Source organism: Chiloscyllium plagiosum, unplaced genomic scaffold (genome assembly GCF_037043375.1).
Source record: "Chiloscyllium plagiosum isolate Xiang-an unplaced genomic scaffold, Cpla_swu_hap1 HiC_scaffold_36, whole genome shotgun sequence".
NCBI lineage: Eukaryota > Metazoa > Chordata > Chondrichthyes > Orectolobiformes > Hemiscylliidae > Chiloscyllium > Chiloscyllium plagiosum.
In genome coordinates this window covers 1106989-1123322 of record NW_028270174.1, presented here as the reverse complement: position 1 = coordinate 1123322, position 16334 = coordinate 1106989, and the positions used below count along the sequence as shown (strand labels likewise).

Sequence of the window (16334 nt, the reverse complement as noted above, 5' to 3'; positions counted from 1 at the left end):
GAGCACAAAGAGGAGAGATTTAAGGAGGGGGGATAGAATTGTAGCAACAACCTTGTTATCTTTTTGGAGTCAGAAAGAACACAAAATTTTTAAGTGGCCTCCAGTTGTTCCTCTGAGGGACCCAGGAATTTAGACAGAAAAACAGACACCACCAATTAGCAGCAGCATGACATCCACCCTCCAGGACTTGGGTATGATAAACTGGTCAGTTGTGTTCGGGTCATATTACACTCTAAAATAGTCATGTTAAAATTAGATTATTTTATAGCCTTTTCATCTGATAATGGCATTGCTTTTCCTTAATTGTCCTTGAACTGAGTGGCATGCAAGGCCACTTTAGAGGACAGCTAAGAGTCAACTACATTGCTTGGAAGGATATTAGTGATTGAGAACTTTTTTAAGTAAAAAACAATGATAGTTTCAAGGTTTCCATTACTGAGACTGCCTTTCAATTCATAGATTTTTATTCACTGAATGTAGTTTTCACCGACTGCTGTGGTGTGACTTGAAGCCAAGTCCACAGAGCATTGACGTCTATGACACTGTCTCTGCATCACTATCTCCTCTTCTAGATCCCTAGCTTCTCCTTGCTGCAGTGGTGTATCATGATGAGGCAATGATTGTATCACTTCTAACAACCAAAGACTTCCCCTGCAATAAGCAATCAGTGTTTATGAATACAAAAATAATTTATTACATTCATATTGGTTAAATGACCTGTCAGGTCCTTGAGAGATAGCCTGCTGTGAGAGAGCACTGTGAAAGTTCCCAGTGTGGAACTGAAATTGCACAGAATGCTCAGCAGCAGAATACAACATTTTCAATGACTTCATGCATTATGACGTTTGGCCATTAAATTTGCTATCTGAGCAGAAGGAAAACTGCAGCTGACAGCAGGGGGACAGTTCTTAGATTGTGTGCTCAGTGGCAAAGACAAAAAAACACCAGCGTGAGGAGGCTGAAGCTGCAGGCATCAGGTGGGCAGGAAAAGAAAAGTTGGACAGGAGGACACAGAGGCCACACCCTCAGCATAAGGGTGAAGACAAAGCCAACTTAGGATGACTGATAATCAATGCGCCAGGCACATGTTCACTGACTATTAGGAACATAGAAACATAGTTCTGGACCCTCTTTGAAATATAGGCTGCACACCCTACCAATAGCAGTCAAAGTCACGGTTGCCTTGGAAATTCTTCACTTCCAACTCTTTCCAAGAATCAACTGTGAACTTTTGTGGTAACTCAAAAATGTTAGCAGCATCCAGTCCCTTTCGATGTTACCAGATAGTTTCAGGCTGCTCTGAAATATTATGGCAACAAATGTTTCTTTGAGCTTTTGATTCAACTTACAGTACTCGAATGACAGTCACAGTATTGGCTACAATGGTAAATTCAAATTAGGCTTGGAATTATGTTGGCTTGCCCCTGTTACTACCCCAGCACAGAGTCAAGTGAATTATCTGTACCTAGGAGAAAGTGAGGACTGGAGATCAGAGCTGAAAAATGTGCTGCTGGAAAAGCGCAGCAGGTCAGGCAGCATCCAAGGAGCAGGAGAATTGACGTTTTGGGCATAAGCCCTTCTTCAAGAATGAGGAAGGTGTGCCAAGCGGGCTGAGATAAAAGGTAGGGAGGAGGGACTTGGGGGAGGGGGGTTGGGAATGCGATAGGTGGAAGGAGGTTAAGGTGAGGGTGATAGGCCGGAGAGGGGGTGGGGGCAGAGAGGTCGGGAAGAAGATTGCTGGTCAAGAAGGCGGTGCTGAGTCCGAGGGTTGGGACTGAGATAAATTGGGGGGGGGGGGGGGTGGAAATGAGGAAGCTGGAGAAATCTGCATTCATCCCTTGTAGTTGGAGGGTTCCTAGGCGGAAGCTGAGGCGCTCTTCCTCCAGGGTTCGTGTTGCCATGGTCTGGCGATGGAGGAGGCCAAGGACCTGCATGTCCTTGGCGGAGTGGGAGAGGGAATTAAAGTGTTCAGCCACGGGGCGGTTGGGTTGGTTGGTCCGGGTGTCCCAGAGGTGTTCTCTGAAACGCTCCGCAAGTAGGCGGCCTGTCTCCCCAATATAGAGGAGGCCACATCATGTCATCGCGACAAGGGCAGAACCCCACTGGTCCTCACCTACCACCCCACCAACCTCCAGATACATCGTATCATCCTTCGTCATTTCCGCCACCTCCAAACGGACCCCACCACCAAGGATATATTTCCCTCCCCTCCCCTATCAGCATTCCGGAAAGACCACTCCCTCCACGACTCCCTCGTCAGGTCCACACCCCCCACCAACCCAACCTCCTCTCCCGGCACCTTCCCCTGCAACCGCAAGAAATGCAAAACTTGCGCCCACACCTCCCCCCTCACTTCCCTCCAAGGCCCCAAGGGATCCTTCCATATCCCCCACAAATTCACCTGCACCTCCACACACATCATCTACTGCATCCCCTGCACCCTGTAAAAACATTGCCCTCCATGTCTTTCTGAAATCTTTCTCCTCTCACCTTAAAAATATGTCCCCTTGTCTTGAAAACCCCACCCGAGGGAAAAGAAACCTTCCGTTCACCTTATGTATACCTGTCATGAATTTGTAAACCTCTATAAAGTCACCTCTCAACCTCCTATGCTCCAGTTAAAAAGTCCCAGCCTATCCAGCCTCTCGTTATAACTCAACCCTCCACACCCGGTAACATCCCAGTAAACCTCTTTTAAATTCTCTCCAACTTGACAATATACTTCTTTTATTGGGGAGACTAGAGGAGAGGACCCTGTGACAGTGTCACTGAGGGGAGGGGGTGGGGAGAGGACCCTGTGACAGTGTCACTGAGGGGAGGTGGAGGGGAGAGGACCCTGTGACAGTGTCACTGAGGGGAGGTGGAGGGGAGAGGACCCTGTGACAGTGTCACTGAGGGGAGGGGGTGGGGAGAGGACCCTGTGACAGTGTCACTGAGGGGAGGGGGTGGGGAGAGGACCCTGTGACAGTGTCACTGAGGGGAGGGGGAGGGGACGGGACCCTGTGACAGTGTCACTGAGGGGAGGGGGTGGGGAGAGGACCCTAACACAGTGGCACTGAGGGGAGGGGGAGGGGAGGGGACCCTGTGACAGTGTCACTGAGGGGAGGGGGTGGGGAGAGGACCCTGTGACAGTGTCACTGAGGGGAGGGGGTGGGGAGAGGACCCTGTGACAGTGTCACTGAGGGGAGGGGGAGGGGACGGGACCCTGTGACAGTGTCACTGAGGGGAGGGGGTGGGGAGAGGACCCTAACACAGTGGCACTGAGGGGAGGGGGAGGGGAGGGGACCCTGTGACAGTGTCACTGAGGGGAGGGGGTGGGGAGAGGACCCTGTGACAGTGTCACTGAGGGGAGGGGGTGGGGAGAGGACCCTGTGACAGTGTCACTGAGGGGAGGGGGAGGGGAGAGGACCCTGTGACAGTGTCACTGAGGGGAGGGGGAGGAGAGGGGAGAGGACCCTATGACAGTGTCACTGAGGGAAGGGGGAGGGGAGAGGACCCTGTGACAGACCGTGTCACTGAGGGGAGGGGGTGGGGGTGGGGACAGGACCCTGTGACCGTGTCACTGAGGGGAGGGTGAGGGGAGAGGACCCTGTGACAGTCCGTGTCACTGAGGGGAGGGGTTGGGGAGAGGACCCTGTGACAGTGTCACTGAGGGGAGGTGAAGGGGAGAGGACCCTGTGACAGTGTCACTGAGGGGAGGGGGTGGGGAGAGGACCCTGTGACAGTGTCACTGAGGGGAGGGGGAGGGGAGAGGACCCTGTGACAATGTCACTGAGAGGAGGGGGTGGGGAGAGGACCCTGTGAGCGTCACTGAGAGGAGGGTGTGTGGAGAGGACCCTGTGAGTGTCACTGAGGGGTAGGGGAGGGGAGAGGAATGTGTGACAGTGTCACTGAGGGGAGGGGGGGGGAGAGGACGCTGTGACAGTCAATGTCACAGGGGAGGGGGAGGGGAGAGGACACTGTGACAGTGTCACTGAGGGGAGGGGGTGGGGAGAGGACCCTGTGACAATGTCACTGAGGGGAGGGGGGTGAGAGGACCCTGTGACAGTGTCACTGAGGGGAGGGGGTGGGGAGGGGAGAGGAACCTGTGACAGTCCATGTCACTGAGGGGTGGGAGAGGGGAGGGAACCCTGTGACAGTGTCACTGAGGGGAGGGGGAGAGGAGAGGACCCAGTGACAGTGTCACTGAGGGGAGGGGGGTGAGAGGACCCTGTGACAGTGTCACTGATGGGAGGGGGTGGGGAGGGGAGTGGACCCTGTGACAGTTCGTGTCACTGAGGGGAGGGGGAGGGGAGAGGACACTGTGACAGTGTCACTGAGGGGAGGGAGGGGAGGACCCTGTGACAGTCTGTGTCACTGAGGGGAGGGGGAGGGGAGAGGACCCTGTGACAGTGTCACTGAGGGGAGGGGGTGGGGAGAGGACCCTGTGACAGTGTCACTGAGGGGAGGGGGTGGGGAGAGGACCCTGTGACAGTGTCACTGAGGGGAGGGGGAGGAGAGGGGAGAGGACCCTATGACAGTGTCACTGAGGGAAGGGGGAGGGGAGAGGACCCTGTGACAGTACGTGTCACTGAGGGGAGGGGTGGAGAGGACCCTGTGACAGACCGTGTCACTGAGGGGAGGGGGTGGGGGTGGGGACAGGACCCTGTGACCGTGTCACTGAGGGGAGGGTGAGGGGAGAGGACCCTGTGACAGTGTCACTGGGGGGAGGGGGTGGGGAGAGGACCCTGTGACAGTGTCACTGAGGGGAGGGGGAGGGGAGAGGACCCTGTGACAATGTCACTGAGAGGAGGGGGTGGGGAGAGGACCCTGTGAGTGTCACTGAGAGGAGGGGGAGGGGAGAGGACCCTGTGACAGTGTCACTGAGGGGTAGGGGAGGGGAGAGGAACGTGTGACAGTGTCACTGAGGGGAGGGGGGGGGAGAGGACCCTGTGACAGTCAATGTCACTGAGGGGAGGGGGAGGGGAGAGGACACTGTGACAGTGTCACTGAGGGGAGGGGGTGGGGAGAGGACCCTGTGACAGTGTCACTGAGGGGAAGGGGGTGAGAGGACCCTGTGACAGTGTCACTGAGGGGAGGATGTGGGGAGGGGAGAGGAACCTGTGACAGTCCATGTCACTGAGGGGTGGGAGAGGGGAGGGAACCCTGTGACAGTGTCACTGAGGGGAGGGGGAGAGGAGAGGACCCAGTGACAGTGTCACTGAGGGGAGGGGGGTGAGAGGACCCTGTGACAGTGTCACTGAGGGGAGGGGTAGGGAGGGGAGTGGACCCTGTGACAGTTCGTGTCACTGAGGGGAGGGGGAGGGGAGAGGACACTGTGACAGTGTCACTGAGGGGAGGGAGGGGAGGACCCTGTGACAGTCTGTGTCACTGAGGGGAGGGGGAGGGGAGAGGACCCTGTGACAGTGTCACTGAGGGGAGGGGGAGGGGAGAGGACACTGTGACAGTGTCACTGAGGGGAGGGACGGGAGGACCCTGTGACAGTCTGTGTCACTGAGGGGAGGGGGAGGGGAGAGGACACTGTGACAGTGTCACTGAGGGGAGGGAGGGGAGGACCCTGTGACAGTCTGTGTCACTGAGGGGAGGGGGAGGGGAGAGGACCCTGTGACAGTGTCACTGAGGGGAGGGTGGGGAGAGGACCCTGTGACAGTGTCACTGAGGGGAGGGGGTGGGGAGAGGACCCTGTGTCAGTGTCACTGAGGGGAGGGGGTGGGGTGAGGACCCTGTGACAGTGTCACTGAGGGGAGGGGGAGGGGAGAGGACCTTTTGACAGTGTCACTAAGGGGAGGGGGAGGGGAGAGGACCCTGTGACAGTCTCACTGAGGGGAGGGGGTGGGGAGAGGACCCTGTGACAGTGTCACTGAGGGGAGGGGGTGGGGAGAGGACCCTGTGACAGTCAGTGTCACTGAGGGGAGGGGGAGGGGAGAGGACCCTGTGACAGTATCACTGAGGGGAGGGGGGGGAGAGGACCCTGTGACAGTGTCACTGAGGGGCGGCGGGAGAGGACCCTGTGACAGTGTCACTGAGGGGAGGGGGTGGGGAGAGGACCCTGTGACAGTGTCACTGAGAGGAGGGGGTGGGGAGAGGACCCTGTGACAGTGTCACTGAGGGGAGGAGGAGGGGAGAGGACCCTGTGACAGTGTCACTGAGGGGAGGGGGTGGGGAGAGGACCCTGTGACAGTCAGTGTCACTGAGGGGAGGGTGTGGGGAGAGGACCCTGGGACAGTGTCACTGAGGGGAGGGGGTGGGGAGAGGACCCTGTGACAGTCAGTGTCACTGAGGAGAGGGGGTGGGGAGAGGACCCTGTGACAGTGTCACTGAGGGGAAGGGGTGGGAGAGGACCCTGTGACAGTTCATGTCACTGAGGGGAGAGGGGGAGAGGACCTTGTGACAGTGTCACTGAGGGGAGGGGGAGGGGAGAGGACCCTGTGACAGTGTCACTGAGAGGAGGGGGAGGGGAGAGGACCCTGTGACAGTCCATGTCACTGAGGGGAGGGGGGGTGGGAGAGGACCCTGTGACAGTGTCACTGAGAGGAGGGGGAGGAGAGTGGACCCTGTGACAGTGTCACTGTGGGGAGGGGGTGGTGAAAGGACCCTGTGACAGTGTCACTGAGAGGAGGGGGAGGAGAGTGGACCCTGTGACAGTGTCACTGTGGGGAGGGGGAGGAGAGAGGACCCTGTGACAGTATCACTGAGGGGAGGGTGAGGGGAGAGGACCCTGTGACAGTGTCACTGAGGGGAGGGGGTGAGGAGAGGACCCTGTGACAGTGTCACTGAGGGGAGGAGGTGGGGAGAGGACCCTGTGACAGTGTCACTGAGGGGAGGGGGGGAGAGAGGACCCTGTGACAGTGTCACTGAGGGAAGGGGGAGGGGAGAGGACCCTGTGACAGACCGTGTCACTGAGGGGAGGGGGTGGGGGTGGGGACAGGACCCTGTGACCGTGTCACTGAGGGGAGGGTGAGGGGAGAGGACCCTGTGACAGTCCGTGTCACTGAGGGGAGGGGTTGGGGAGAGGACCCTGTGACAGTGTCACTGAGGGGAGGTGAAGGGGAGAGGACCCTGTGACAGTGTCACTGAGGGGAGGGGGTGGGGAGAGGACCCTGTGACAGTGTCACTGAGGGGAGGGGGAGGGGAGAGGACCCTGTGACAATGTCACTGAGAGGAGGGGGTGGGGAGAGGACCCTGTGAGCGTCACTGAGAGGAGGGTGTGTGGAGAGGACCCTGTGAGTGTCACTGAGGGGTAGGGGAGGGGAGAGGAATGTGTGACAGTGTCACTGAGGGGAGGGGGGGGGAGAGGACGCTGTGACAGTCAATGTCACAGGGGAGGGGGAGGGGAGAGGACACTGTGACAGTGTCACTGAGGGGAGGGGGTGGGGAGAGGACCCTGTGACAATGTCACTGAGGGGAGGGGGGTGAGAGGACCCTGTGACAGTGTCACTGAGGGGAGGGGGTGGGGAGGGGAGAGGAACCTGTGACAGTCCATGTCACTGAGGGGTGGGAGAGGGGAGGGAACCCTGTGACAGTGTCACTGAGGGGAGGGGGAGAGGAGAGGACCCAGTGACAGTGTCACTGAGGGGAGGGGGGTGAGAGGACCCTGTGACAGTGTCACTGATGGGAGGGGGTGGGGAGGGGAGTGGACCCTGTGACAGTTCGTGTCACTGAGGGGAGGGGGAGGGGAGAGGACACTGTGACAGTGTCACTGAGGGGAGGGAGGGGAGGACCCTGTGACAGTCTGTGTCACTGAGGGGAGGGGGAGGGGAGAGGACCCTGTGACAGTGTCACTGAGGGGAGGGGGTGGGGAGAGGACCCTGTGACAGTGTCACTGAGGGGAGGGGGTGGGGAGAGGACCCTGTGACAGTGTCACTGAGGGGAGGGGGAGGAGAGGGGAGAGGACCCTATGACAGTGTCACTGAGGGAAGGGGGAGGGGAGAGGACCCTGTGACAGTACGTGTCACTGAGGGGAGGGGTGGAGAGGACCCTGTGACAGACCGTGTCACTGAGGGGAGGGGGTGGGGGTGGGGACAGGACCCTGTGACCGTGTCACTGAGGGGAGGGTGAGGGGAGAGGACCCTGTGACAGTGTCACTGGGGGGAGGGGGTGGGGAGAGGACCCTGTGACAGTGTCACTGAGGGGAGGGGGAGGGGAGAGGACCCTGTGACAATGTCACTGAGAGGAGGGGGTGGGGAGAGGACCCTGTGAGTGTCACTGAGAGGAGGGGGAGGGGAGAGGACCCTGTGACAGTGTCACTGAGGGGTAGGGGAGGGGAGAGGAACGTGTGACAGTGTCACTGAGGGGAGGGGGGGGGAGAGGACCCTGTGACAGTCAATGTCACTGAGGGGAGGGGGAGGGGAGAGGACACTGTGACAGTGTCACTGAGGGGAGGGGGTGGGGAGAGGACCCTGTGACAGTGTCACTGAGGGGAAGGGGGTGAGAGGACCCTGTGACAGTGTCACTGAGGGGAGGATGTGGGGAGGGGAGAGGAACCTGTGACAGTCCATGTCACTGAGGGGTGGGAGAGGGGAGGGAACCCTGTGACAGTGTCACTGAGGGGAGGGGGAGAGGAGAGGACCCAGTGACAGTGTCACTGAGGGGAGGGGGGTGAGAGGACCCTGTGACAGTGTCACTGAGGGGAGGGGTAGGGAGGGGAGTGGACCCTGTGACAGTTCGTGTCACTGAGGGGAGGGGGAGGGGAGAGGACACTGTGACAGTGTCACTGAGGGGAGGGAGGGGAGGACCCTGTGACAGTCTGTGTCACTGAGGGGAGGGGGAGGGGAGAGGACCCTGTGACAGTGTCACTGAGGGGAGGGGGAGGGGAGAGGACACTGTGACAGTGTCACTGAGGGGAGGGACGGGAGGACCCTGTGACAGTCTGTGTCACTGAGGGGAGGGGGAGGGGAGAGGACACTGTGACAGTGTCACTGAGGGGAGGGAGGGGAGGACCCTGTGACAGTCTGTGTCACTGAGGGGAGGGGGAGGGGAGAGGACCCTGTGACAGTGTCACTGAGGGGAGGGTGGGGAGAGGACCCTGTGACAGTGTCACTGAGGGGAGGGGGTGGGGAGAGGACCCTGTGTCAGTGTCACTGAGGGGAGGGGGTGGGGTGAGGACCCTGTGACAGTGTCACTGAGGGGAGGGGGAGGGGAGAGGACCTTTTGACAGTGTCACTAAGGGGAGGGGGAGGGGAGAGGACCCTGTGACAGTCTCACTGAGGGGAGGGGGTGGGGAGAGGACCCTGTGACAGTGTCACTGAGGGGAGGGGGTGGGGAGAGGACCCTGTGACAGTCAGTGTCACTGAGGGGAGGGGGAGGGGAGAGGACCCTGTGACAGTATCACTGAGGGGAGGGGGGGGAGAGGACCCTGTGACAGTGTCACTGAGGGGCGGCGGGAGAGGACCCTGTGACAGTGTCACTGAGGGGAGGGGGTGGGGAGAGGACCCTGTGACAGTGTCACTGAGAGGAGGGGGTGGGGAGAGGACCCTGTGACAGTGTCACTGAGGGGAGGAGGAGGGGAGAGGACCCTGTGACAGTGTCACTGAGGGGAGGGGGTGGGGAGAGGACCCTGTGACAGTCAGTGTCACTGAGGGGAGGGTGTGGGGAGAGGACCCTGGGACAGTGTCACTGAGGGGAGGGGGTGGGGAGAGGACCCTGTGACAGTCAGTGTCACTGAGGAGAGGGGGTGGGGAGAGGACCCTGTGACAGTGTCACTGAGGGGAAGGGGTGGGAGAGGACCCTGTGACAGTTCATGTCACTGAGGGGAGAGGGGGAGAGGACCTTGTGACAGTGTCACTGAGGGGAGGGGGAGGGGAGAGGACCCTGTGACAGTGTCACTGAGAGGAGGGGGAGGGGAGAGGACCCTGTGACAGTCCATGTCACTGAGGGGAGGGGGGGTGGGAGAGGACCCTGTGACAGTGTCACTGAGAGGAGGGGGAGGAGAGTGGACCCTGTGACAGTGTCACTGTGGGGAGGGGGTGGTGAAAGGACCCTGTGACAGTGTCACTGAGAGGAGGGGGAGGAGAGTGGACCCTGTGACAGTGTCACTGTGGGGAGGGGGAGGAGAGAGGACCCTGTGACAGTATCACTGAGGGGAGGGTGAGGGGAGAGGACCCTGTGACAGTGTCACTGAGGGGAGGGGGTGAGGAGAGGACCCTGTGACAGTGTCACTGAGGGGAGGAGGTGGGGAGAGGACCCTGTGACAGTGTCACTGAGGGGAGGGGGGGAGAGAGGACCCTGTGACAGTGTCACTGAGGGGAGGGGGAGGGGAGTGGACCCTGTGACAGTGTCACTGAGGGGAGGGGGAGGGGAGAGGACCCTGTGACAGTGTCACTGAGGGGAGGGGGTGGGGAGAGGACCCTGTGACAGTCCATGTCACTGAGGGGAGGGGGGGGAGAGGACCTTGTGACAGTGTCACTGAGGGGAGGGGGGAGAGAGGACCCTGTGACAGTGTCACTGAGGGGAGGGGGAGGGGAGTGGACCCTGTGACAGTGTCACTGAGGGGAGGGGGAGGGGAGAGGACCCTGTGACAGTCCATGTCACTGAGGGGAGGGGGGGGGAGAGGACCCTGTGACAGTGTCACTGAGGGGAGGGGGGGAGAGAGGACCCTGTGACAGTGTCACTGAGGGGAGGGTGAGGGGAGAGGACCCTGTGACAGTGTCACTGAGGGGAGGGGGTGGGGAGAGGACCCTGTGACAGTGTCACTGAGGGGAGGGGGAGGGGAGAGGACCCTGTGACAGTGTCACTGAGGGGAGGGGGAGGGGAGAGGACCCTGTGACAGTGTCACTGAGAGGAGGGGGAGGGGAGGGGACCCTGTGACAGTGTCACTGAGGGGAGGGGGAGGGGAGGGGACCCTGTGACAGTGTCACTGAGGGGAGGGGGAGGGGAGAGGACCCTGTGACAGTGTCACTGAGGGGAGGGGGAGGGGAGAGGACCCTGTGACAGTGTCACTGAGAGGAGGGGGAGGGGAGTGGACCCTGTGACAGCGTCACTGAGGGGAGGGGGAGGTGAGAGGACCCTGTGGCAGTGTCACTGAGGGGAGGGGGAGGGGAGAGGACCCTGTGGCAGTGTCACTGAGGAGAGGGGGAGGGGAGTGGACCCTGTGACATTGTCACTGAGGGGAGGGGGATGGGAGAGGACCCTGTGACAGTGTCACTGAGAGGAGGGGGAGGGGAGTGGACCCTGTGACAGTGTCACTGAGGGGAGGGGGAGGGGAGATGACCCTGTGACAGTGTCACTGAGGGGAGGGAGAGGGGAGAGGACCCTGTGACAGTGTCACTGAGGGGAGGGGGAGGGGAGAGGACCCTGTGACAGTGTCACTGAGGGGAGGGGGAGGGGTGAGGACCCTGTGACAGTGTCACTGAGGGGAGGGGGTGAGGTGAGGACCCTGTGACAGTGTCACTGAGAGGAGGGGGAGGGGAGAGGACCCTGTGACAGTGTCACTGAGAGGAGGGGGTGAGGAGAGGACCCTGTGACAGTGTCACTGAGAGGAGGGGGTGGCGAGAGGACCCTGTGACAGTGTCACTGAGGGGAGGGGGAGGGGAGAGGACCCTGTGACAGTGTCACTGAGGGGAGGGGGAGGGGAGAGGACCCTGTGACAGTGTCACTGAGGGGAGGGGGTGGGGAGAGGACCCTGTGACAGTGTCACTGAGGGGAGGGGGTGGGGAGAGGACCCTGTGACAGTGTCACTGAGGGGAGGGGGTGGGGAGAGGACCCTGTGAGCTCTATGTATTATTTTGTCCAGTTATTGCAGGTTTATGTTTTAGCTCAACATGAATATGCTTGTTATTGAATCAAATGACCACATGAAATATCAACAACTGATTTAATTTCGAGTCAATTTCTCCTCAAATACCGCAATCTACTGTGATGCCTGAGTTGAGGGTTTGAGTGAGAAAAATCTCTGCTAGTAAGTTTTATTTAAGGCAAAGTTGCATTATTATTTAAAGGATTTACATTGTAAACAAAGTATAACAGTGATGTATGTAGACATTGCATTACATTTCTATTACTTAGTATGTTCTTACATTAATTCCGTGAACCTCTTGATTACCGTGAATACTTGATCAGCCAGCATACTCTTGGTCCTATATGGACTGGTTCATAAGAGGTTTGCTGTACTACCATAAAGTCAAAGAGTGGGACAAGACTGGAAGACCTCGAATGTCAAGCGACATAGAGGTTAGGATTAAGAATAAAAATGAACTTATGGCCGATATCAAGGGCCCAACTCTGTGAAAGCTCCAAGTTAAAACCTTCCTGTTGTATGTGACTCTCTCTTCCTTTAATCTAACTGCAACATAACATTTGTCGTGTTCTCAAATATTTCAGAACAGCTCCATCATTTGTGCTTCCAAATGTTTTCTAAAACTTTATTGGTTTTCAATATTGTTAAGTGTTTATATTAATGGTTTTGTTGTGATTTATTCAGGTTTCCAGGTTCTAAGGATCGTTCTGTGTAATGTGAATGTAACAGCGAAGTTGAAGGTATAGAAAACCATCGGTGAAGATCATGGACTTTGTTATGAAACAAGCTCTGGGAGGTAAGGCTGTCCACTGAGGAGTAATGGGGATCAGCTTGGGAACCGGCTGTTACCTATGCCTTTGCTAGAAATCCATGTAGAGCGGGGAAAGAAGGAGACCAACAGTAATGGAACTGGTCATGTGATTAGTCATTAACTGAGAAAGTGTCAATGAATGCAAAAGACTAAAAATGAAAGAAAAAGAACAAATTTGTTAAATAAAAGAGCAAAGATTTAATAAATTAGATTTAACAAAACATTAGCTTTATTAGCAATTTTATGACAAAGCAGTTGACATAAAAGTACTGTACAAAATTATTAAGAATAATTTTAAATATGAATAAATGAATATAAAATTACAGGAATCAAGAGGGATTAAAAAAAGCACCAGAGTTGATTCCTTTCAAGTTTATTTGTTTGAGTTAGGCAATGCAAATCCATGAAGCCAAGTGACAGCCTGCTATTTTAATGAGTCGAAGGTGTGTAATGACTGAGAAGGGGGAATGCACTGTCTTCCTTTAGTCCCACTGCTCTAATGGACACAACATCAATTTTAAAAATATTTTACTGAACCCCCAATTTGGCCAATCATATGCTATCTCTTTGTTATGCTTAGAATGAACGGATATCAACCAGCTTTCTCCAATAAATGCAACATTATCAATTTATTATAAAATAAAACCCAGCTAACGATAATGTTGAAGATATGCAATTTGTAAAATGAAAATACAAATGTTTACCCAAACATGCACATGCAAATACGTACACTCATACTTGAGGTGAAGAGGAAGAAACATACTTCCCTTTTTAAAAAGAAAACAAAATGCTTTCAGGCCAAGGATAAGTGCACTTGAAGACAAAAAAGATAAGGCATTGTATTTTATGAAGTGTGTCAATCTCGCCGTTTTGTACATGGAATCAAGTCACTAATCATGCACTGCTGTTGATGGAGTCTTGGCAGACACACCTTGCTCAGGAAATACAAATTGAGAAGATATTTAAGTTGCTCTCTTTGAGAAGAACAATCAGATTTCAAGCTGAATTTACCACTAAGGTGCTTCAGAAACAGTTGATATTACTTGGGCAATTTGTCCTTAACACGCTTTCCTCCCCAACTAATTCCAAAACAAGCACTCAACCGTTGTTTAAACAGAACAATATAAAACCCAGTTGTAAAAGAGTCAGGTGTTTTTCCTGAAGTAAATTCAAGCAACCAAGATCAGTAATTATACTAGGTCACATGTAGACAGTACACACTGCTGCTACTGAGCTCCTTGGTGGAGTGACTGATCAAGCAGATTTCTTTATCCTGAATGGTATCAAACTTCTTGAGTGCTGTTGGAGCTGCATTCGTCTAGGCAAATGGGGAGTATTCCATCACATCCCTTTTGCCTTCTAGATGGTGAACAGGCTTTGGGAAGTTAAGAGGTGAGCTACTCAGTGCAGTATCCTAGCCTTTGACCTGCTGTTTTAATCATTGCCCTTATATGGTGAGTCCAGATCAATTTCTAGTCAATGGTATTCCCCATGATGTTGAAATTAGGAGATTAGTGATAGTAACACAATAGAATTTCAAGGAGCAATGGTCAGGTTGCAGATTTTATTGTAGATGATCATTGCCTGACATTTGAGTGGTATAATAATTACTTGCAACTTTTCAACCCAAGCCAGAATATTGTCGACTCCTTGTTGACATAGAGTCAAAGAGTCATACAGCACAGAAACAGAACCCTCACTCCAACTTGTCTTCATTGACCAGACATTCCAATCAGACCTAATCCCATTTGCCAGCATTTGGCTCATATTCCTCTACACTTTTTCTGTTCCATATATGCCTTTTAAATATTATAACTGTGCTCACCTCCACCACTTCCTCTGTTAGCTCGTTCCATGCATGCACCATCCTCTCTATGAAAAGTTACCCCTCGAGTCCTTTGTAATTTTTCCCCTCTCACCTTAAATCTATGCCCTCTAGTTTTGGACTCCCCAACCGTGGGAAATAAATCTTGGCTATTTATCCTATCCATTCCCCTCAGGATTTTATAAACCTCTATAAGGTCATCCCTCAGCCTCTGATGCTCCAGGGAAAAAAGGCCACAGCCTGTTCAACCTCTCCCTATAATTCAAACTTTACAATCCCGGCAACATTCTTGTAAATCGTTTCTGCAAGCTCTAGATTTAACAATATCCTTCCTATATCAAGGAGACCAGAACTGAATGCAGTATTCTAAAAGTGGCCTCTCCAATATCCTGTATAGCTACAACATGACCTCCCAACTCCAATGCTCAATGCACTGACCCAATGAAGGCAAACGCGCCAAATGCCTTTTTCACTACTCTGTCTACCTGCGACCCCACTTTCAAGGAACTGTGCAGCTGCACCCCTAGGTCTTTTTGTTTGGTAACACTCCCCAGGACCCTACCATTAACTATATAAGACCTGCCTGATTTGTCTTTCCAAAATGCAGCACCTCAGATTTATCTAAATTAAACTCCATCTGCCATTTCTCAGCCATTGGCCCGTCTGATCAAGGTTCCATTGTACCCTGAGATCACCCTCTTCGCTGTCCACAGCACCACCGATTTTTGTGTCATTTGCAAACTTACTAACCATATTCCCCTATATTCACACTCAAATCATTTGATATTAATGAAAAACATGCATTGTAATTGTAGTAAATGGGATAGTGAGAGTGATATGAATATGTGAGTATTAAGCCATATAACATCAGTGTTTTTATTCATTCGCAGGATGTGGGTATTTATTGTAAGTTTAGGGTCAACCACCTTGCTGCGGATCTGGAGTCACATGTCGGCAGTTTCCCTCCCTAAAGGACATTAGTGAACCAGATGACAATTGACAATGGTTCTTATTAGACTCTTAATTCCAAATTTTTATTGAATTCAAATTCCAACATCTGCTGTGGGAGGATTCAAACCCAGGTCCCCAGAACCATTAACTGGATCTCTGGATTAACAGTCCAGCAATAATACCACTAGGTCATCGCCTTCCCATTTTTTGTAACAAATGTTGTATTGTGAGTAATACGGTGTGCGTGTATTGAGGGGGTGTGATAAGAGCAGTGAGGAATGTTCTATGTATGATACTCTGATTTGAGTAACAAGGGGTTAATTGTACCAAAGCATTGCTAGTTCTGCTCCCAATTGAAATCATAGTCTTTATCACTATGAGTATGGTCTACAAATCACAGAGAGAGCTGCCCCCTCTAGTGCAGTGTTAAAGGCAGTTTATTCCCTTTTCTCTGAGTCTTTTGAAGTATTTTTCTGATAGTAGAAAATTGAAGGAAATCCTATGAATTTACAGAACTTATTTGTCTGTGTTTACAAAGATTTTGATGATTCATCCCCATCCCATTCTCAGTAAAAATCTCAGCATAAACCCATTTACTGTTTCCAAACTGCAGCGAGCTGTGTTCTAACTGTCTGATAAATTCCCCTGCAGTCATTAAACTATCATCAACAGTCAAGGTCATTCAGCTTTGTCTCTTATGCTTCCAGTTCATTCTAAACTGCATCTGCAGCATCAGCCAATCTATATCCAAAGATCTAGCAAGCTGGTGATTGATGCTTTATTTTCAAGAGACAAAAATCTTGGTGCAATCCTTATGGGATAACCTTCCACACTGCATGTCTTCTGCTCTCTTGTTGATGACTATCTTTCTGTAACTCTGCCATATAGGTTTCAATTCTTCCTGCTGCAGCACTAATCCCTGACCCCGAATGGACTGCATAGCCTTCTCCAGTCCTAACCCTTGACCCTAAGCAGGCTCCTGGACCTCCGATTATACTCTGGCTCTGACCATT

General features: G+C 54.0%; 1 protein-coding gene across 2 annotated transcripts in view; it reads left to right on the top strand.

Moving 5' to 3' along the window:
- Positions 1 to 16334, top strand: part of cplx1 (complexin 1) — a 382061-nt gene that overhangs the window by 65580 nt on the left and 300147 nt on the right. For both annotated transcript variants that reach the window (XM_087979842.1, XM_087979841.1), the window contains exon 2: positions 12419 to 12530. In XM_087979842.1, the coding sequence (XP_087835968.1) occupies positions 12500 to 12530 (31 nt within the window). In that variant the 5' untranslated portion in view covers positions 12419 to 12499. The remainder of the gene's footprint in view (positions 1 to 12418; positions 12531 to 16334) is intronic.